At 40.1% G+C, this 23,695-nt stretch overlaps 1 protein-coding gene across 1 annotated transcript; it reads left to right on the forward strand.

Moving 5' to 3' along the window:
- The first annotated feature begins 339 nt into the window (after positions 1 to 339).
- On the forward strand, positions 340 to 23,695 carry ube3b (ubiquitin protein ligase E3B). The gene is made up of 27 exons (XM_034170235.1): positions 340 to 862; positions 1,011 to 1,179; positions 1,328 to 1,445; positions 2,223 to 2,282; positions 2,374 to 2,478; positions 2,559 to 2,655; positions 2,749 to 2,834; positions 2,929 to 3,011; positions 5,297 to 5,402; positions 5,484 to 5,604; positions 5,738 to 5,915; positions 7,673 to 7,839; positions 7,973 to 8,140; positions 8,471 to 8,642; positions 8,969 to 9,087; positions 15,428 to 15,542; positions 18,275 to 18,374; positions 18,448 to 18,567; positions 18,652 to 18,828; positions 18,915 to 19,025; positions 19,103 to 19,240; positions 19,366 to 19,431; positions 19,524 to 19,582; positions 19,712 to 19,894; positions 20,108 to 20,219; positions 20,299 to 20,391; positions 21,647 to 23,695. Exons 2-27 carry the CDS (start codon positions 1,019 to 1,021, stop codon positions 21,836 to 21,838), a joined length of 3,207 nt encoding a protein of 1,068 aa, XP_034026126.1. The 5' UTR covers positions 340 to 862; positions 1,011 to 1,018; the 3' UTR covers positions 21,839 to 23,695.

Raw genomic sequence — 23,695 nt, forward strand, 5'->3', positions numbered from 1 at the left:
ACACACACACACACACACACACACACACACACACACACACACACACACACACACACACACACACACACACACACACACACGTGTATATATAATATACACACATGTGTGTGTGTGTATATATATATATATATATATATATATATATATATGTGTATATATATATATATATGTATATGTATATATACATATGTATGTTGGTGTGTGTATGTATGTGTGTGTGTATGTATGTGTGGACTATACGTCTGAAATAAAATAAACATATATGTAATGAACTGTTCTATGTCAGATTTCCGCTTTATTAGGAGTAACGGCGATAACTGTCCCCTCGACACCCACACCACACTTTATGAAGGGTTTATTCGACATTCAATTAAAGAAAATTTGTTTTAGTTCCGAGATGACTACATGTGTTTTGACGAATCTTAGGTATTGCAATTATACATGTTCTCATTTTATAATTTGCACACCATAACAAATGCCACCCGGAATGATTTAGTGTGACACAGGGGATTAATGGCTGCGGTCAGGGTTCGGATCTGCAGTTATTGTTTACATTCGGTCACGGTATGGATTCTTTGTTTATGAGAATGTCATTGCTAAATGATCAAACCTAACCCCACACTGATGAGAAGTGTCACCGAATTAATGCCACAGAATCCTCTCTAGAAAAGAATTTAGCTGACTTGGAGCGAACTAGCCTTGTGTGCTAACTAAGCAGCTAAAGCTTGACAGTACTGTCAAAGAAATGACAAGTTTAGGTTAGACTGGGTTTTGTTGTTGTTCTTATCTCAAGGACAGCCGAATGCTGAGCTTCTAAGCTCGGAAAACATCTTCATTTAAGGAAAATATATATGTATAGCAGGTAAGTTTACTGCGATCATCACTCAAAACACTGCTGTGTGCAGTAGTCATTATAATAGCAAAGAACTTTGTCTTCATAAAGCACAAAAATGTCTTTTAGGACATCGTCATCAAGATGTAAAAATTCTTCTCTGTTTTTTTAATTTTAGGGTGCACAATGTTTAGTGTTCCTCAAAGCTCCAAATCAGAGTTCTTGGATAAAGCCAGGCAGGCCAGAGAGGAGAGGAAAGGACAAAAGGAGAAGGAGAAAGCTGCCACCCACATCCAAGCCCTGGTCAAGAGATTCCTCTGTCGCTGCAGGCTCCACAAACAAATAAGGTGCTCATTTAGAATGACTGCAAATTCATCAACAAGGCCTGTGGTGTCATGCATCACAAATAACAAGGATTCATTTGCTGAAGCTACTGTTAGTCCATTTATGTTTTCCCATTTATTGGATCAATATTTTCTCTCTGTCTGTCACCAGGAAAGAGGTTGATGACTATTTTCAAGCCTCTGAAGCTGGAACTTCAAAAAGAAATGCACTTTCTATTTTCAGAATTGCTCGAAAATTACTATTCATTTATAACCAAGAGGATAAGATGGTGAGTTGCCTGTTTTTTAAAATTGAATTGCATTTGATTGCCCTTAATTGGAGTAAGCAGGTATAGAAAATGGATGAATGCATATGATTAACATATTAATGAAAAACTAGTAGTAATTACTTCACCTTTCTATTAATGGTGTTACAAATGGCAGTTTGCTTGTGGAATGAAGAAGTTTAAATACTTAAGAAGATAATAGGTACAGAGGCATGGGCAGTGAAGGGAGTGCAGGAAAATAAGTTGGATGTGGCAAAAATTGGAATGCCAAGATGGGTGTTTGGAGTTTTAAAGCTGAATGGGAAGAATAAATGAAATAACCAGAGATACAACAAAAGCAGGAGAGAGATTTAAGAAAGTCAGAAAGGGCAGCCAGCATAAAACTTGCGTCAAATCATCATGCAGATCCACGTCAAATCTGCTGTGGTAATTCTGACTGAAAACAAGGGAGAAGGTGAAGGAACCTACTTTTGCAGTAACGTAGTATTGTAGTGGTTCCATAGTTTGGTGGATCCAACATCACTGCATGCTTCAAGACCTGAGGGAAGTAGGCTGAGGTGGCTTGGACATGTGACAAAAGCAGATGACTCCATCAGTAAAAGAATGACAATGAAAAGCATGCAAAGGCTAAACTTTTTTTATGTCATTTTGGAATTAGTAGATAATTCTAAAAATAATAAACAGACTAATTGATAGTCAAAGTATTTGTTAAAAGCAGCCGAAAAGTCTATATGGTATGTACTTGTTCTGAATATCACGATTGTTTTGCTCATCATACAGAGGTTTGAGAAGCTTTGTCGTGCTATTCTTGCCAGCATGGATGTAGAAAATGAGCCAAAAGTGAGTGTTTGCACTTTTTTCATACATTTGCTTATAAAAATGGGATTCTTGTCTCAGTAACTCAGTGACAGTTCTCACATTTTGCTGTCAGGTTTGGTATGTGTCTTTGGCTCTTTCCAAAGATCTCACTATTCCATGGCTCAAGCAGATAAAGGACGTGCTGTGGACTTGCTGTCAGCTATTGAAAAACCTAAAGGTTGGTCTTGTGTTGAATGCGGAAAATGCATGTGCCTCTTGTGATGTCATTTGGATAAATCACTGTTTTATGAATTTCAGCCTGACATACTTCAGGATAATAAATTGGTTACGCTGTACCTCACCATGCTGGTGACTTTCACAGACACCTCTACATGGCGGATAACTAAAGGAAAGGGTAAGTCTCAGTTGGTTTGGCAAGTGTTTCACTATCACAATGTTTTCTAAACCAATATATCCCCAATATCCCCCCCTCCCCCCATTATTTCAGGAGAAGCTCTCAGACCTGCTTTGACAAGAATATGTGAGAATATCATGGGTCATCTCAATCAAAGGGGATTCTATTCAATACTGCAGGTTGTGTATGGTTGCTCATTCTAACATAATTGTATCTGTAGGTGAAGTGTGCCATTTTACTACTGTGTTTGTTTTTGTTTTCTTGTTCTTCTAGATCTTGCTAACAAATGGCTTGGCTCGTTCTAAACCATCTCTGTCCAAAGGCACTTTAACAGCTGTCTGTATTTTGTCATTAAGGTGAGGTGGGAGTTTATGTTTATTGTGACTGCTATTTGGGAAAAAAATTGAGTCTGTCCATTGATTTGAAAATTTAAGAAAATGCACAGTTTTTGTTTTTTGTCATTAGTCATGAGTAATTGCACCCGCAAATTCGAACTTAATACTTGGAAACCAGAAATATATTTGACACAATAAGTCATGTAATTAACAAAGTAAATCCCATATAAAGGAAGTGTATAACTTAAATAACTCACTTCCGTCATCCTCTGTATACCTGATTGTGTCTTTTTTTTGTTTGCACACATTAACTCAAAAAGTGGTGAATGGATTATGATGAAATTTCTGAAGAAATGGTCCCTGGTACTAAAAGTCAGAATTGACTGCCCTCCTCTGTCAGCTGGCAGAGGTAAGAGTGGTTGATATTCGGGCAGAGGTGTGCACTCTGGGTGCCTTTGTAGTTAATCAGTTAACTAGTAATTTTGCATTCGGTCATAAACAAAACAAAACAGGATGGGACAAATATTACAGTATTATGGGAGAGAATAAAAGAAAATGAGATAATTTACATCCACAGCTTTAATAACGGAGTCCTTTATATGTTTAATTTGTTGCTGTCTTCTGAGAATTTGATGCAGTGCCCTTGAATTGAACAAGCCTTTTTTACTTTCAACATAACCATTGTATCTGCCATCATGCAGAGAAACTAGATTCTGATTACGGTCTGTGTCAATGTGGCTAACAATACATACCTTGTAACATTACATCACCTCTGTTTTGCTGCACTTTATGTTAAACAGAATTGATACAAGTCATATTGTAGTTTCCACTCTTCATTAATAAAGCGTGCTGTGATGGGCCAGGTAGCTGTCATTGTTTACAGATGTCCCATAATTTACTGTAAAGGTGACATGCATGTCACCTTTACAGTAAATTATGGGACATGCAGCCACATGCAATGGAAGAAAACAATGTTCATTAAGTATGTTCATTTCTTTTAATACATTGAAGGACACAAGATACATTATTTTTATAGTCTTATTCATAGTATTAAAACATTCTTAGAAGTGAAGCCTTAAAGTGTTCTATTCACCTTTTGATTTTTGTGTTTTATGTGAGAAATCTTGGTTTCAAAAATACTACTGAAAAGGAAATATACTTGTGTCAATAGGTCAAATACAGTAGAGCTCTAAAGTAGCTTAAACTAGAATCTCAAAATTTCAGGGTGTAGTTCTTGACATTTGATAGTATTTTATGCTTATTTGCAACATATATTTGTGGTTTTGACTTTCAGTCACAATCAGAACGGTCCTGGCAAACCATAAGGTTATTCAGGAAAGGGAGGCAGTTCTCAGCTCAGGTTGTGTTCACCAAGGGAGGAGTGCTGCTAACCTGGACTGAGGTTATTGTCAGGTAGTAGAAAGAACACTTTGAGGATTTCCTCAACCCTACTGACATGCCCTCCTTTGGAGGAGGCAGGAATGGAAGTCTTGGTCAGATCTGGTGCCGTCTCCCAAACAGAAGTCACTGAAGTAGTTAAAAAAAAAAAAGAGACCTCCTGTGGCAGGTTGCCGGGAGTGGACAAGATTCACCCTGAGAACTTTGGCTAATCACCGAAAGAACAAGGTTTCCAGATAGAGTGGAAGCAGTAGAAATGAGAGACTCCGAGTGGAGCTGTCGCTTCTTTGCATTGAAAATTGCCAGATGAGGTGGTGTGGGCATATGTTGAGGATGCCCCCTGGTCATCTCCCTAGGGAAGTCTTCCAGGCATGTCCAACTGGGAGTAGGCCCCGGTGAAGACCAAAGACACAGGAGGAATTATATATTTCCCACTTGTCTTTGAAATGCTTTGGTATCCCCCAGGAACAGTGAGAGGACTTGGCTGAGGATAGGGAAATGTGGGATTAGCTGGTTGATCTACTGTCACTGCAGTCCAGACCTGGATAAGTGGCAGAAAATGAACTAATGTGTCAGTTATTACAGTCAGTTGACCTGCTGTTTTTTTAAACTATTGATTGGCTACCCAGTGGACTCTTGTTCATTTCTTGCTAGACTAAATAAATAAATTAAAAAAGGATTTCTTACACCCGAAGTAATCTTCAAAGGTGTCTCTAGCAACGGAGTGATAATACCTTAATGAATATAGTTGTGAAAAAGTGAAATTATCCTTTAATCACAAAAATTGCCCATGTAGAAAAACACATTTCAGCTTTGATAGCTGGAGAATTACTGCTACCGGTAGTCTTGTGTTTTATGTTTTTGTAATTTTTATTTCCCCATTGATTGGTCCTTTAACTTTTTTCCAGGCCAGTCATTGCTGCTCACTTCTCTGATAATCTATTAAGATCATTCCTCCTTCACATCATGTCTGTTCCAGCAGTCATATGCCACATCAGTGTACTTACCCCAGAGGTAAACACTCTTGATGCATATTTGCATATAACAGTTTTAATTATTATACAGTATATTCACCTGTCTGCTCTCTTTAAACAGTGTATGGCATCCGTCCAGACTCTTGACCTTCTGAGGAAATTTATTTTGTTTCTTAGTCATGAGGAGCAGTGTTTGGACATCTGTGTGTGTCTCGAAGGCAGCCACACACTTTGCTTACTTGGTATAGTATTTTGAATGAATGTGGGCTTGTACTGTATGTGGATTGAAGTCAGTGCAATTGAGTGAAGTAGGCAGCATCAGTGCCACTCTTTGAACTTTTAAATTTGTGATTGCATCTTTTCCATGTATGGCAGGCAACATCATTCACTTGGGCTACCTTAATGAGAGAGTCCTAGAAGAAGAGCCCAACCACTTTGTGAAGGACCTGACTGAGATGCTGTCCTACTGCCAGAGATATGTGTCTCAAAAGAAATCCAACCTTACCCACTGGCACCCTGTTCTTGGCTGGTTCTCTCAAACTGTGGACTATGGGTCAGTGAAAAAAATGGATTCATGATATTATTATTATTTTTTAAAGTTGAAAAGGGGTCCACAAAAAGGCCTAACATATACTAAAGCAACACTTACACCTGGATGAGTTTGGCGCTAGGTTTTGCCAAGCAGCGCATGGCTTGTGTGGGTCCTGGGGAGGTCGGCATTTTGCTCAAGTTAGACAGGCAACATAGACAGATGTGGTGGGTGGGGGGAATCTTCTGACTTGTGCTGGTCTACTTGAACCACTAGTTTAAATTTGGGAGTCAGGTATCATCTCATTGGACTGGAAGAAAGGATTTGTTGTCCAACTCTGGAAAAGAAAGGGCGACTGCATACATTGCAACAACTATATGGGTAATGCACTGCTTTCTGTACCAGGAAAGGGGTTTGCAAAAATTTTTCTTACAGGATTTTGTTGCAGTTATTTGCTGCCCTGTGACTAGAAAAGTTTTACGTCACACCCAAGAAGTAAACAATCAGCTACATCCTAACTCTGCATAAGTGAAAATATCACCCGTGATTTCTTTCACTTGTGATTCTTTTGAAAAACATTTGATTTGGTTGACTGATTCACTGTCTTTGGCATCCTGAGAATTCCCAAGATCCCCAAGAGTTTGCTTGACATCATAACCAGTCGATACATTGTAATTTCTGGACAGAATCTCTGAATTTTTCTCAGTGAATACTGAATACTGCGCAAACCCGTGGCTCAGGTGTCTTTGTTCATGAGTGAAGATTTACTGACCTTGACTTTGAGGACTTAATGTCGGAATTAATGGATGCCCTGGTTTCAGCACTTGAGAAGTTGGCGGGACTCAAAATATTTGGGTTTGCGCAGCTTCAGTAGAGTGATGTGCTCTAAAGGCAGGCTGTAATGGTTCTGATCGATCATTCTCAGATAAATTTTTCAACCTTTAATTTAATATTGGGTGATGTTTTGCAATGCTCCTGGATCAAGATCCAGATTTTCAGGGGCTTCATGTACTCAACACCATAGAATTGTGTGTATCAGTATGCTACGAGTGTCAACCTTACAGGACGATTTACTTATCTCAGCAATAACATTCATGCCTTTGAGATTGAGAGACACCTGGGAAGAGCTTATGGAGTCATGAGGTTGCTGGACAGAGGTGTTTGGTGATGCCAATATCTTTGCAGGAGAATGAAAATCCAAGTCTTTATGGTGCTGGTGATTCCTGCCTTACTGTATGGTTATGATACTTGGATGCTAACAAGTGACCTAAGGCAATGATTGGATGTTTTTGGTACTAGGTCTCTTTGGAGGATCCATGGGTACCTCAGGGATGACTTTGCTGTCTAGAGGCACCCAAGGGAGACTATGATGAGAAATATCACTTGCATTGTGAAAGAATGTCAGCTCCGACATTTTTGCCATGTTTGTCTGGTCATGAGCCACTACGCAGGTGCCTTAGTATTTAGGAAGCCACAGGTTGAATAAGGCCAATGGGACACCCCACATTTCACCTGGCTGTGGCAAAGAGATGGTTACTTTCAAGAGGTGGAGATGGACCAGTTGTCTGCCTGGGTAGTTTACCATCCAGGGTCCAAGGCAGTTTCATAATGTGCTGAATGTAGTGAAGTGCAACATCAAGCAATGCTCCAGGACCTGACCTTCCCTGTCTTCTGAACACATCAACACCTGATACTGAAGTAGCATTCCACTTTTCAGTAATCTAATGCCAGATGTAGTTTGCTTTACCGCTACTCTTTTTCTCCTGTTTCCTGTTCTTTAGGTTAAACGAGTCAATGCCACTGGTCACAAAACAGCTTCAATACCTGTGGGGTATGCCTGTCATCCGGACACTCTTCAGTGATGTCCTATCTAAAAAGTTGGAGAGTCAAGAGCCGACTCCCCCACCCCCCCAACCTAGCACATCACAAAACAATCTCCCAGTGAAAAGTAAGTTAAAGTTCTGTTTTTACTTTCAGAATAACTTTGTACTTTCAATTAACATTGCTTTTGTAGTGTAGTTTTGTTGTATTTGCTGTTGCTTTTGCATAGCGGTAGACTGTTCACTCCTGTGTTTTGGCAGACCTTTTCAAGCGAGCATTTCATAAGTCAGCATCTGTAAGGAACATCCTAAAGCCAGTCGGAGGCAAGCGAGTTGACTCAGCTGAAGTTCAGAAGGTGTGCAGTATCTGTGTGCTCTACCAGACTGCTCTATCTACCCTCACCCAGATACGACTTCAGATACTGACAGGTCAGTTCAGCAGAGTTAGCCTTTTAATTGAACATTTATTTAACCAGGTTAGTCCCATTGAGATCAAGATCTCTTTACAAGGGAGACCACCTAGACAATTCTAAAGTTTCCAATTCGCCTTCCTCAGAGGGAGTTTTTCCTTACCACTGTTGCCTGTGTGCTTGCTCTGGGGGTTGGTAAGGTTAGACCTTACTTGTGTGAAGCGCTTTGAGGCAACGTTTTGTGATTTGGTGCTATGTAAATGAAAATAAATTGAAAACCTAACCTGCATGTCTTTAGATGGTATACATAGATATTTGTCACAGTTTTTCCTTCTTTTTTTTTTTGCAGGTCTAACACATCTTGATGACCTACTGCCAAAGCTCTGGGCATTTATCTGTGAGCTTGGTCCTCAGGGAGGCCTCAAACTCTTCATGGAATGTCTGAACAATGACACTGAGGAGTCCAAGCAGCTCCTGGCTATGCTCATGCTCTTCTGTGACTGCTCACGGCACCTTATCACGTAATTTCACCAGTATTTAGATTTTTTTTTTTTTTTTAGATCCTCCACCAATGAAGTAATGTTTTCTCAGCTGCCTAATTGTGGGTTTATTTTCACGGCTACTGAAAAATTATGGAAATTATTTTAGCAAAATGATGAATTCTGTGATTAAAAAATTGGCGATTAAAAAAACCTCCAAACATTACATGATAGTACGGTTTTGGACTTGGCTGTGGTAAATGCCTTTCCAAGGACTTGTTTATGAAGTGTTAGATATACCATGTGGAGAAAGTGACACCATGTACAGATTAGTTTGATATATATTGTTTGTTGTGTGTGTGTTGCAGAATTCTGGATGACATTGAAGTCTATGAAGAACAAACATCTTTCAAGATTGAGGAACTCATCACTATCTCCTCATTTCTGAACACTTTTGTATACAAGATGATATGGGATGGCATCTTGGGTGAGTGGATGATGTCACTGCATATTGTATGACCCACCTACTGGCTTAAAAAAGTATGCAAAGGGCCCCATTGATATGTCAATTTGTGCACACTTCCTTGGACATTATGCCATGTCAGGACATGCTGGTCCTTCATTCATAATTTAAGCATTCCCATGATCCAAGTCTTGAAAGGGTCCAAAGGATCAGTTTGTCAGAAACTGAAGCATTACCTTGGTAACAGCCTGGCGCTTCATCAGAATTTTTAAACGTAACAAATATGAACAAATCCCAACAGCAACCTCAATTCGTCCATATTTTGTTTTGCGTCAAGACAGAAAGCAAAACATAGTTCCTGTAGTTCCTGTTCCATAGTTCCGTAGTTCCTGTAACATCAGCATTCCGTTTGACTGTCCTCCAACTTCGTCCAACCTCCCAAGTCAGACATCTTGCACGAACGCCGACAGTATCTGAACGGATCAATAACTAAAGCTCTGACGAGCTGAACGTAATATCCATGCATCGCTGATGACTCCTCCATGTGTGGGACGAAAAGCAACGTTTTCATACAGAAACAAGAGCTCAGCCGGCTGCGCTGCATATCAGGATATAATTCATAATCAATCAATCAATCAATCAATTTTTTTATATAGCGCCAAATCACAACAAACAGTTGCCCCAAGGCGCTTTATATTGTAAGGCAAGGCCATACAATAATTATGTAAAACCCCAACGGTCAAAACGACCCCCTGTGAGCAAGCACTTGGCTACAGTGGGAAGGAAAAACTTTTTAACAGGAAGAAACCTCCAGCAGAACCAGGCTCAGGGAGGGGCAGTCTTCTGCTGGGACTGGTTGGGGCTGAGGGAGAGAACCAGGAAAAAGACATGCTGTGGAGGGGAGCAGAGATCGATCACTAATGATTAAATGCAGAGTGGTGCATACAGAGCAAAAAGAGAAAGAAACAGTGCATCATGGGAACCCCCCAGCAGTCTACGTCTATAGCAGCATAACTAAGGGATGGTTCAGGGTCACCTGATCCAGCCCTAACTATAAGCTTTAGCAAAAAGGAAAGTTTTAAGCCTAATCTTAAAAGTAGAGAGGGTGTCTGTCTCCCTGATCTGAATTGGGAGCTGGTTCCACAGGAGAGGAGCCTGAAAGCTGAAGGCTCTGCCTCCCATTCTACTCTTACAAACCCTAGGAACTACAAGTAAGCCTGCAGTCTGAGAGCGAAGCGCTCTATTGGGGTGATATGGTACTATGAGGTCCCTAAGATAAGATGGGACCTGATTATTCAAAACCTTATAAGTGAGAAGAAGAATTTTAAATTCTATTCTAGAATTAACAGGAAGCCAATGAAGAGAGGCCAATATGGGTGAGATATGCTCTCTCCTTCTAGTCCCCGTCAGTACTCTAGCTGCAGCATTTTGAATTAACTGAAGGCTTTTTAGGGAACTTTTAGGACAACCTGATAATAATGAATTACAATAGTCCAGCCTAGAGGAAATAAATGCATGAATTAGTTTTTCAGCATCACTCTGAGACAAGACCTTTCTGATTTTAGAGATATGGCGTAAATGCAAAAAAGCAGTCCTACATATTTGTTTAATATGCGCTTTGAATGACATATCCTGATCAAAAATGACTCCAAGATTTCTCACAGTATTACTAGAGGTCAGGGTAATGCCATCCAGAGTAAGGATCTGGTTAGACACCATGTTTCTAAGATTTGTGGGGCCAAGTACAATAACTTCAGTTTTATCTGAGTTTAAAAGCAGGAAATTAGAGGTCATCCATGTCTTTATGTCTGTAAGACAATCCTGCAGTTTAGCTAATTGGTGTGTGTCCTCTGGCTTCATGGATAGATAAAGCTGGGTATCATGTGCGTAACAATGAAAATTTAAGCAATACCGTCTAATAATACTATCTAAGGGAAGCATGTATAAAGTGAATAAAATTGGTCCTAGCACAGAACCTTGTGGAACTCCATAATTAACTTTAGTCTGTGAAGAAGATTCCCCATTTACATGAACAAATTGTAATCTATTAGACAAATATGATTCAAACCACCGCAGCGCAGTGCCTTTAATACCTATGGCATGCTCTAATCTCTGTAATAAAATTTTATGGTCAACAGTATCAAAAGCAGCACTGAGGTCTAACAGAACACAGATGTCGTCTCATTTTGGGAGAAAAAAAAATGTGGGTCTGCAATCAACATAGAAAAAAGATAGTTTTCCCGATAAACGCCTTCAAAAACAATGGCTGCTCTGAAGGACCGATAAGGGAATCGTTAAGCAAAAAGGCTATTGATGTCGGTGCATTGAATCATTTCTCAGGGCCCCTTCACACGTAACATGAAAGGCGAAGAAACCGGAAGAAAATCCGTGAACTAAACACGAAATGGCGAACCACGAAACATTCCACCTGCTGTTGTGAGGGCTGCACATTTGGACGGTTGTGCACGACACCGTTCGTGTGCGTACACAGTGTGACTAGCTGGAACGTGTTGCACCGCATCGTGCCGCTGTTGTGAAAAAAAAAACAGCTGGCATGTGTTATACCACATCGCACTTCTGCTGTGGAGAAACAAACAAACAAACAAAAAAAACGCCTCTGCTGTGGAGAAAGAAAATAAAACCACACACCATAAATAAACATTGCATTTTATTGAATCCCTCTAATCGAGCGGACAATACAAGTATGAACCGTCTGTTCCTCTGTAGATGACCCATGGTCACAGACGTACAGTCATGACATGACATGAACGAAGCAGTGCGCTCTGATCATGTCCACATCTGTTGGCCCGGCATGTCCAGCCGGCCCCGCACATGTCTGGCCCGTCATGTGTGTCCTGTTTGTGGTATGCCACAGGACAGACACCGCATCATGTGGAACAGAGCTCACGTGGGTGACGTGACATTCAGATCGCCTGCTGCGTGTTATGATCTGACGGTTTGTTTCACCTGGGACAGCCTGCCAATGTGCACGCCGTTCGCTTGCTCGCTGCAGCCCATCGCAACAGCAATATATGTTTTTATGTATTTCCATTTGAGGACAGCAAGCAGACATGCGCATTACAGTGTACAGTTGTAAGGCAATGTCCGTCAAAACACGGTACATGTTCCCCAGCTGTGACGCCCAGAACCAGAGATCTCAACAGCTGCTGCTGTCGGCAGCCACGCCCCCTGTCCTTTCAGCGCCCACACCAGTGTGTCATTGTCTGTTTCTGTGTTATTTGATCATTATTTTTAGTTATGTGTTATGTAGTTGTGTATGTAAGTTATTGTAGTACATATTAATATACCTGTCCAGGCTGTGGTCTCTGTGTTTTTAATGCGACATGTTGTGTGCACTGAGCCGTCATTTCCAGCTGTCAGTGAGTCTCTGGTCAGTGACTAGCTGGGAGGCGGCTCACTGTGCTGTGTGTGCTCAGATGTGGCTGGCCACTCCCCATATGTACATACAAATCAGCACTTCATGCAAGTGCGCTACCACTCCCCGGCACACCACATGTGTTGCGAATGGGGGGAGCCGGGGGGGCAACACACACACACGATACACACGCACAGCACATGTGTTGTGGGAGGGGGAGTGGGGGGGCGCTACACATGGCACATGTGTTGGGGGGGGCAACACTCTGGCACGCCATGTGTGTTGCTTTGCAATGTCACACTCATGGGGGCACTTAGACAGATTTCACATCCAGCTCGAAAGTGATCATCTGCTCACTATTTTTGTGCTAACAGTGTGAATGGCCACACATTTTCTAAGTGCCCAGTGAGCTGTTAGATGTTCATGTGTGTCACCTGGAATTTGGCCGACACCTGCCGTGAGAGGGATCGATGGGCTCTCGCAGGGCACACTCTGTCTTTCAGCCACTGGTGTCAGGGCTTGACAATAAGGCAATTTATGCACTGGCCCACAGGGCCAGTAGAATCTGAAAGTTACTGGCCCGGATGAAAATATCACTGGCCCATACTTTCACGCTTGTGCCGAACCGGGGGGTAACTGATAAGAATTTTTTAAATCAACACTCAGACATTAGAATTGGGTTTCCTTAATGTAAAAACACTTGAAAACAAACACAAAATTCTTATACTACATGATAAAAACCTTAAAGTGAGTAAACTTTGAAAAAAATGTCGGTAGGTAACTGATAGGAATTTTTTCAACACTCAGACATTAATACAAAAATAAATTTATTTCTTGATCATTTACAAAATTAATATGTTAAATTTCATAAACCAAGTTCCCTTGCTAATGTTGTCACCGTGGGGTTTCCACAAGGGCATACTGATTAGACTTTTAAACTGGCGTATGAAATCATACCACATTGTCTACCAGGACATGGTATATTTATACTTACTTGTTAGCATATTCTGGCATGGCCCTACAAGTTCCACAGAAGACAACCTCACTCTCCTCATCACGCTCCAGCCATGGCTGTCTTTTCTTCCAGGAAGTTTGCCAAGTTTTCCTCACGCTTTTCTTCTCATATTCAGCATCAGCAGCCTTCCTCTTCTGTGCTTGTTTTGAGGGTGATAGCTGTTCTTTCCTTTGCTTTCCTGGTTTCTGCCCAGGGGCAGGAGGTTTCAAGAAATTCATAATATTCACTGCGCTCGATCTTGCTTAAGCGAAAATGACGCGTCGATGTTGAAGCGAAATTTGCGCCACATCAGAAGATGCGCCTGCAGACGAAGTTTGTCTGCACTTAGGCAATGTTCCCAACATTGCGAAGTGGTGCAACATGTCCTGTCTCTGGTAGCAGCCTGTGAGCAGGACGTATGTCTCTTTTGTCCTTTATTTCACAACTATGACAAGAGTTTTTGGAGAAGCAGCAGCCCCACAGCAGCGGGAGCAGAGTTTCTTTTTCTTTTTTTTTTAATTGTTTACATGTGCGCGCGTGAACGGGACAGTTGGTCCTCAAGTTGGGTCCTGCAGAGGCAGAAGGACCGCTGAAAGCAGCCATCATCCAGACGCAGCTCCTGCAGCAAATAATGATTCTGCCTGAATTGGGAACGTCTCATGACGTTTGTCAGCTTTCCACAACAACTCGCTCCGTGTGATCAAGGTCCGTCATGTTAACTTGACTGACAACCGGAGCCGGCGAGCTGAATGGAAGCTCCTCCTATTTGATGACGCACCGGGGCGAATTTTCGCAGCAAAAGCAGAGCGACACACCGGGTGAAGGAGGCGCGTCCGTTGCCACGCGACCCCCGCGAATTTGTAGCATCTGATCGCGCCCGGTGTGAACGCGGCATTAGACTAATAAATCTGCCCAAAGCGATTTTAATTCTTACTGGCCCATACGGGCCAGTGAAATATGAACTTCACTGGCCCGTGGTGGCCCGGAACATGTAAAAAAGGCCGCCGGGCCATCGGACCAGTGCTATTGTCGAGCCCAGGGTGTGCACGAGTAGTTGTAGCGACAGGTGTACGAGGCATTACAGGCAGCTCAGATTTTTCACAAATGGCATGCAATTCCTCCTTCATGCGCTAGCCGGCTTCAATCGTGTTATGTGTGAAGGGGCCCTTAACGATTCTCGAAAAGAATCGGTTCTCTATACCCAACCCTAACCACCACTTGATGGAGGAGGAAGGAAGGAGACACTTGGGGCGAGGGGGTGCTCTGGGATGGGAATAATCTATTGGAGATGTTTATGGACGCCAAAGTTGGGAGCACTTCTCCTCTGCTGCAGCAGACTTGGTCATGTTTGTAGCAGACAGACCAACCTAGAAGTAAACAAAGCTGTCGCACATTGCAGATGTTGGCAACGGCACTCGAGAGACCGCTATGACAGTGAAAATTGTTGACTAACGTAAAACGGCTAATCTACAAGTTTAGCCGTCAATGTGAAATGGAGAATAGACGGATAATGTTGGGCGACTAACTTTAGTTGAAGTAAGCTTAGTAGATTAAAAGATTAGACTGCTTTATGAAACTGGGCCCTGGTTCTAATAATTGAAGAAAGACAACCATAATCAACCATTCTTTTGTATAAGATGACAAATAACTACAAAATGCTCATTCATTTAAGATATGTAATTAATGATATCTATAATGTTTAAATTCCATCCATTTTCTATACCCATTTACTCCAGTTAAGGGTCATGAGGGGCTGCAGCTTATCCCAGCAGTCATAGGGCATGAGGCGCCCTGAACAGGATGCCAGTCTGTCACAGGGCATAATGCTTAAATTGGCAGTGGTAGTTAATATTTTTGTTGGCAAAATTTCCTTGCATCAGTTATGAGGAGTTGTCATAGTTGTCTGTATTTTGTTTCATCTTAGTTGGCAGACTTGTGTGTGTGTGTGTGTGTGTGTGTGTGTGTGTGTGTGTGTGTGTGTGTGTTTTTGTTAGAAAATGCGAAGGGGGAGAAGCTGGAGCTATTTCACAGCGTTCACGGCTGGCTGATGGTGCTTTACGAACGCGATTGCAGACGAAGATTCTCCCCTGATGACCACTGGCTGCGCAAGTGAATACATCGAACAGTCGTAGTGAAATTGTTTTTATGTATTTGATTTGGTAGCTGACAGAAAACATGATGGAAAATGCTAAACATTAAGTACTTCCAGATTGTTTAGTGCTGCAAGTCTGGGAGCATGTGCTGGTGCACCATTCTGAGTTTCTCTGCTCACATAGACAGATGCCTATAATTCTTTCAGATCTGTCTTGGGTGTCTTGATGTCTTCCCCCGCTAGTCTCCTTCTAGCATGGCCACTCTGTTTTTAAGAACTGCCTATTTGACACAGATTTATCATACAGCACCATACTGCTTGCATTTCTTAATGAATGAAGTAAATGAAGTCCAGGGCATATTCATTGACTTGGAGTTGTTCATGTATCCATCCCCTGACTTATCTCAAGAAAATGGATTTTAAAAAAGTGATGATTTAATCCTTATATTAAGAATAATTTGCCTTGTCACAACTTTTGTGTTGCATGCTTTAAAGGCAGGAATGGCTGTATATTAACAAATGAAATAAAGTTGGCCACACAAAGCATGAAATAACTTTGGTGTTTCTGCAGTGAAATGAAAGTCAAAGTAAATGTAACATTAACTGCATTTTTTTTTAATTAGCATTTCCCATATCATCCAAATTAATAAAATTGAGATTAACATTTAATTAAAAATAAATAAGAAGATATATACATTTATAGATATATAAGCTATAATTATTAAATTATTATTTTGTGGTCACAACACAGCTTCTAATCAAGTTAATGCCTCCAAAACTATTAGTGATGAACTGACAAATTCTGAATTAGAGACAGCTACATTTCATTTGGATTTTGCATTTTTAACAAAACACCACCACACATTTATAAATGTAAGGTAGATATATGGGAAATCACAATGGCCTTTTAAAATTATTATTACTATGTTCATACATTTATTTTGACAGATTAAACCAGTGGTTCCCAGCCTTTTTTCCTTGGAAAGCCTCTCCCCCATTTGTAACTAAGAAAGGCTGAGTCGCTCCCCCGACTCAAATGTGCATCCATCCATCCATCTATCTATCTATCTATCTATCTATCTATCTATCTATCTATCTATCTATCTATCTATCTATCTATCTATCTATCTATCTATCTATCTATCTATCTATCTATCTATCTATCTATCTATCTATCTATCTATCTATCTATCTATCTATCTATCTATCTATCTATCTATCTATCTATCTATCTATCTATCTATCTATCTATCTATCTATCTATCTATCTATCTATCTATCTATCTATCTATCTATCTATCTATCTATCTATCTATCTATCTATCTATCTATCTATCTATCTATCTATCTATCTATCTATCTATACATCTATCTATCTATACATCTATCTATCTATACATCTATCTATCTATCTATCTATCTATCTATACATCTATACATCTATACACACACATGCACACAGGGAAATAAAGTGACTCATTCCAGTTTTTGTTTTATAAATCTTTATATTAGCATGCTTCAGTTCAATCTATATAACAATAGCCAAGTGGCCACTATGCGTGTGTGTGTATAGCTTTTATCACTGAGAAACTGGGGAGAACTGGCATTTGCCATTTGGTATGCTTATGTATTTTGGGTCAAGGATGAACGTTGTGAAAACAAAGCTCATAGGAGCACTATTTTTGGAGAAATTAGCAATATTAGCCAACAACAGTGAAAATGACATCGTGCTGCAGTGCACTTTGGAGTTAGGGGTTTTGGGGTTTCAAGTGTTGTGGTTCATGTTAGTTTAACAGTGTTAGTGTTATTGATTTATCATGTTTTGTAGTTCAGTTGCTTTAATCAGTTTAGTTCAGTGCCATGTTGCTGTTACCATGAGCGAAAACTACTGCTTTGATGTCTTTCACCACCGTCTCTGTTTGTGCTGATGTAAAATTAAATCTAGGTGCTTGCAGCAGAATGCTTAAAAGACAAAAAGGTGTGCGTGCTTGCGTATAACTTTGATCACGGACAAACTGGGGATAGCTGACATTTGCCGTTTAGTATGCTTACGTATTTTGGGTCATGGATGAATGCTGTCCAAACAGAACATTGATAGGACTAATATTTTTGGACAAAATACGGATATTAGCTAACAACACTGAACAATGGACGTTGCTAGTTACATTCTGGACACACATGCCATTCCAGCAAGGGGGGATGGGGTGGTAAATCATCTATATATCAAAAGCGTGAGTGTGTGCGTGCGTAATTTTATTTAGTGAGTACATAATATAATGGTAAATACATGGATAACACAAGAAAATGAAAACAGTTATTTCCATTGTAGTCCATTTAAAAATCAAATGACAAAATAGAAGTAATAATAAAATACTAATAATACTGATAATAATATTAAAGATAATAATGGTGTGTATGATAACAAGACCCTAAACATTTTATAAATACATTAAGACAGGAAGGTCTAACCTTACCAACCACACATAACTTTAATTACAGTTTTTTTCCCCACCACCTTTTCTCTTTGGTTCATCCAAAGAAAAATGGTGATCTTTTGAGTACTGTTATTATGTCTTTATGTAAGATGCACTTCTAATTTTGACAGTTTTAGAGCAGACAAAACCTCATGAACCCCTGTAATCTTGGCAATACTCTGCAGTTCCAGATAGTGGATTCATCAAGTTTTGTTTCAGTAAACAGTGTATTCGGAAAGCTCATTTTCATGATGTCTTCCCATTGTTGCATTCAGGGACCTGAAGCCCAGCCTTTTGTTCCAAGAGCTGGAGAAAGGCAAGAAACGAGCACAGCTATTGTTGCAGTACATTCCGCACGTCATTCCGCATAAAAATGTAAGTAAACAAGATCCCATTATTCAACGCATAAATATTTTCGGCTTTATAGTTATTTTTCCTCTCATTTTAGAGAGTGCTGTTGTTCAGGAACATTGTTACAAAGGAAAAGGAAATTTTAGGCCTGGTAGAAACGAGCTCTGCTTCACCGCACGTCACCCATATTACCATCCGTCGCTCACGCATGTTAGAGGTATGACGTTAACAGGAGAGTGAATATATAAAATTCTTGAATTATATCTGCTCCATAAAAACATCTGTGCTGTCCTCTTCTAAGGATGGATATGACCAGCTGCGTCGGTTACCAGTGAATTCTATTAAAGGTGTCATCCGTGTGAAGTTTGTTAATGATCTCGGAGTGGATGAGGCTGGTATTGATCAGGACGGGGTCTTCAAAGAGTTTCTAGAAGAGATCATAAAGAAAGTTTTCAATCCTGCCCTCAACCTGTTCAAGGTGAGTCAGATTTCACTAAACACCACGTTTCTGCAGCTAGTATTGATTTATAGTCTTTTTTTAATTATCATATTTATGTTGCACAGACTACAAGTGGAAATGAAAGGCTATATCCTTCACCAACATCTTATATTCACGAGAACCATTTGCAGCTTTTTGAGTTTGTGGGGAAGATGCTTGGGAAAGCTGTATATGAGGTATTTGTGTTTACTTAGAAACTCAAATGCTGTCTTTGGAAGTCGTTGATGTGTGTCTGTCACATCTGTGTTTTCAGGGCATTGTTGTGGACGTCCCTTTTGCTTCCTTCTTTCTTAGTCAAGTGTTGGGTCACCACCACAGCACCTTCTACAGCTCCATTGATGAGCTGCCCTCACTGGACTCTGAGTTTTACAAGAACCTCACTTCCATCAAGGTCACTAGAATTTAAACTTGGGCCATTCATTGTTGTTTTTTTGCTTACTCTAACATTAAATGTTTGGCTCATGTGTTTCTGTCCTCTGTTTAAGTCTTAAAATCATTTCATGTTTATTTTTCCAGCGCTATGACGGGGATGTTGGAGATCTTGGCCTGACATTATCATATGATGAGGATGTTATGGGGCAGGTAAGAATGTAAAATACGAAAACAGAGAAAATCCATCTGAAAGTGTGGTGAACGTTTCTTATGTTTGTGATACTAAAACTCTTGGCCTACAGTTAGTCTGTCACGAGTTGATACCTGGAGGGAAGACGATGCCCGTCACCAATGAAAACAAGTATGCAAATAAACAACAAGGATGCAGTGTTTCACTTTAGTTTACTTTTTTGTTGTTGTTGTTGATTGTGTCTTTCTCAATTAGAACAAAATCTCCATAACCCATCATCGCATCTCCTAATCCTTGCAGGATCAGCTACATCCACCTCATGGCTCACTTCCGGATGCACACACAGATTAAGGAGCAAACCACAGCTTTTATCCGTGGCTTCCGTAGCATCATTGACCCCGAATGGTTGCACATGTTTTCCACACCTGAGGTTCAGCGCCTCGTCTCCGGGGACAATGCAGAGATTGATCTTGATGACCTCAAGTATGTGACATTTCAGATATCTCTCTGCCATCACATTTTCAGTACTGATTTTGGCATTTGGCCTTACCCTCAAACATACAAATAAACATACTGTTTGCTGTGTATATCTCTTTAGCAAAAGCATTCCAGATGTGGTTGGATGTTCTCTTGTTTTTGTAGTACTAAATCCAAAGACTTTGTTAAATTTGAAACCTTTACACTTTTATTGGGAAGGAAACACACAGTGTACTACGGAGGTTTTCACAGCAGCCACCGTGTCATCATCTGGCTGTGGGACATCCTTTCCAGTGACTTCACTGCTGATGAGAGGGCTATGTTCCTTAAAGTAAGTGCTCTTATGTTTGTATTGCTGTCAAAAGTATTGCTACCATCAGGAGTGAACCCTTATTCATGTGTCTGTATAGTTTGTAACTAGCTGCTCGAGGCCCCCTCTTCTTGGATTTGCCTACCTCAAACCACCTTTCTCCATCCGCTGTGTAGAAGTCTCAGATGATCAAGTGAGTGTGAAAAAAGAAGTTGATGGTCATGACACATCCATCGTCCATTTATTAAAGAATATTTCTTTGTACGAGTATTTTCATCTATGTTGTAAGTAACCATAATATGCAAGAATGTATTAATAACTATACTGTGCACTTGGAGGATTTGAAAAAAGAACAGCTTCAGCTTGAATAGCACTCTGAGACTACTGTCTTCTTTACTCTACCTCATCCATTTCTTAACAAATTAGTAGAAAACAGGATTTCTCACATACAACACAATTTTAAAATACACAACACCAATTCCAATGAAGTTTGGACGTTGTGTAAAATGTAAAAATAGAATATATCACCTTTCCAACAACCTCTCTGCCAAGACAGAGTCCGCTCAGAATTAATAACTTCAAAACGAATTGCTGCTTTAAATAAAATGACATCTCTGACAAACATTGTAATACAGACAAGAAACTACAATCGACGTTTTTTTTCCTCCCAAAATGAGACGACCTGCATTCTTTATAAATTACATCCTGATGTGCAGCACAGTCAGCTGCAAGAGCTCAGCTCAGAGGTATGGAAAGACATTCATGCCAATAATGTCTGAAAGGAAATACTTTTGACACAAACTACAGATTTTGTTTATTTCTATTTGTGTCCAGAGATCAAGGATCCACCATGTAGAGTTTATTATGTCCAAAGTTTAAGGATCCAGTGACTAATTTCATATTTATTATTTCATATTTAATCGGCTTATAAAGCACCAAATCACAACAAAAGCCGTCTCAAGGCGCCTCACATAAAAAATTAAAATAAATAAATAAAAATAAAAAATCAAATACATAATTAAAAACAGAAGTAAAAGAATAAAACTGATAAAAAATAAAAAACTACTCATAAGAAAGAGAATAAAAATAGGCTTTAAGTCTTGACTTAAAAATGTCCACGGACTCTGACTGCCTCACGGTCGCAGGAAGACCGTTCCACAGAGCAGGTGCATGATAACAAAAAGCTCTTTGATCCGCTGACATAGAAAACCTATAAAGCCTACTTTTAGTACGCAAAAAATTCACAAGAGGTATCGATAAGGGAATCGGATTGATAAGCGTAATCGATAATGGTGTCAATATCGATAAAATCTTATCGATACCCATCCCTAGACTTGATGCAATTGTGTGTGTGTGTGTGTGTGTACTCATACCTTCAGATTGTGTTAGTTTTTGTTGTCTTTGCAGCAGTGGACTGCTAATTTTTGTTTTCCCTACTGTGTGGCTAGGACACTGGAGATACCCTTGGCAGTGTTCTTAGGGGCTTTTTTACAATCCGCAAAAAGGAGCCTGGTGGGCGACTTCCCACTTCGTCCACCTGCTTCAACCTGCTCAAGCTGCCCAACTACAGCAAGAAGAGCATTTTACGTGACAAGCTGCGCTATGCCATTAGTATGAATACAGGCTTTGAGCTTTCGTAACACCAGGACAAAGCACACCAGGTGGTGTCAAGCAGCCCAAACCCAGTGAGAGGCTTTTCTTACCTGGACTCCAGCCTGTCTGAGGGTCTGCACTGAGATAAAGGGCGAATGACGAAGGATCCACATTTTGTCTCCTTTTGTCTCTATTTATAAAAACTGGATGAGTTCTGCTCTACGTTGGGCCGGCCTCTCACAAAGAAGGGGGATTCTGTTTCTGCAGCACTGTTCAATTTTTAAGCATCTCCTTTTGGCATTCCCAGAAATTAGTATTACGCGTAATTCAATGAAATACTGAAGTACAGTGGCTAGATCTATTTCTCAGGCTTATCAGAATCACTTTTGGATCTAACACTCCCATTTGAAGCAAACTAGAAAGCAATACAGATGCAATGTAAGCCATTAGACACAAGGTTGACTCAGCTGAGTAAAACCAAGGGATGCGTTGTTTATATACTTACAAGTTTGAATTGCATTACTCAAGCAGCTTTAAGCTGATACAGGATGGGTGTTAAAATCTTTTGCTCAATGTAATGCATCTTTTATAAAAGGCAGACAAATTAATGTCTTGTGGTTCACAAAAGTGAACATGTGTTTATTACATTAATTCCCATTTTGAGGAACATCCTGTTGACCTCATTCTGTTTCTCCTTAAAGACTCTTACGCTGACTTTGGCCCTCTGTTCATTCTGTTCATGTTATTTCCCCATTTTTAACTGTTGTTTGAGTTAGAATCAATGTCCTTATTGTAGAAAATGTTGCTTTTTTCGGGGGGAGGGAGGTACTGGAACTGTGTTCCATGTTGCGTGTCTGGACCTACACTCAAAAGAAATGAACATTGTCAATTTGTGATTTTAGTACTCGATAACACTAGTAAATGTTAAGATCTCTCCTGACACCTTTGAATAACTGAGTGCCTCATGCATTGCATCCCCCTTTGCTGTCACATTTCACTGTATCTCAGCTGTAACCAATAACCATGCTTATTGGAAACAAGCCATAGAACCGGAGTGAAGACTCTCAGACTGTGCCCTACTCCTACTAAGACAAAAGTGTAGAAAGTTGACTGCTGCACAACCACTACAGCAACTGAGGAGGATTTTCAAAAGACACCCACTGACCTTTGTTTTTAAGCCATGTGGAAAAGAACTTGAGGCTTAAACCTCTCAACATGATGTCATAGACTGGTTCATCAGCCAAATGTGACTGATTTGATGTTCCCTTTGGTGAAAGTGTTGCATGTTTTTGCTGTATGCGGCTCTGGAAGGGACATGGGGGAATTATCTAGTAAGCCTAAGTAATGTTGCATTACACAGGGCTAACTACTTTGTGCAGTTCAAGAAGAAAATTTTTAGTCATTTCCCAGAAAGGAGATTGCGACTTCATTAGTAGTAAGAAGGACTCAAAGAAAATATCAAATCATTACAAAGTTCTTTATTATGCAAAAAATGTTTTCTGTCATGAATGGCTATGAATAATTTTGCTAATAAGTAACCTGGGCTCAATATATTCGTTAGTATTCTCATGGTCGCTAATGTTTGTGACAAATATTTTAATTAAAATGCAGCCATTATATACATGTATGTCACTGGTTGTGGTCAGTTTTAACTGCTGTTTGCTACTTAGACCAACAAACACTAAACAAAACTGTTGGGTCTTGTTCTCTTCCTTTCAGTCACTTTTTCCAAATACTGCACATTACCCTAGTGTAATGCGCCTGAGGGGGTAAGATACCTCTCGATGTTGACTGATTGTTTTAAATGATGTCAGGAACAGGCTAGACATAAATAAATTGCAATGGACTGCTCATACTGTCTGTAAATAGCAATTGTTTGATTAAATAAATCATCCTTAAAGTAC

The sequence above is a fragment of the Thalassophryne amazonica genome, chromosome 5, assembly GCF_902500255.1.
Source record: "Thalassophryne amazonica chromosome 5, fThaAma1.1, whole genome shotgun sequence".
Taxonomy (NCBI): domain Eukaryota; kingdom Metazoa; phylum Chordata; class Actinopteri; order Batrachoidiformes; family Batrachoididae; genus Thalassophryne; species Thalassophryne amazonica.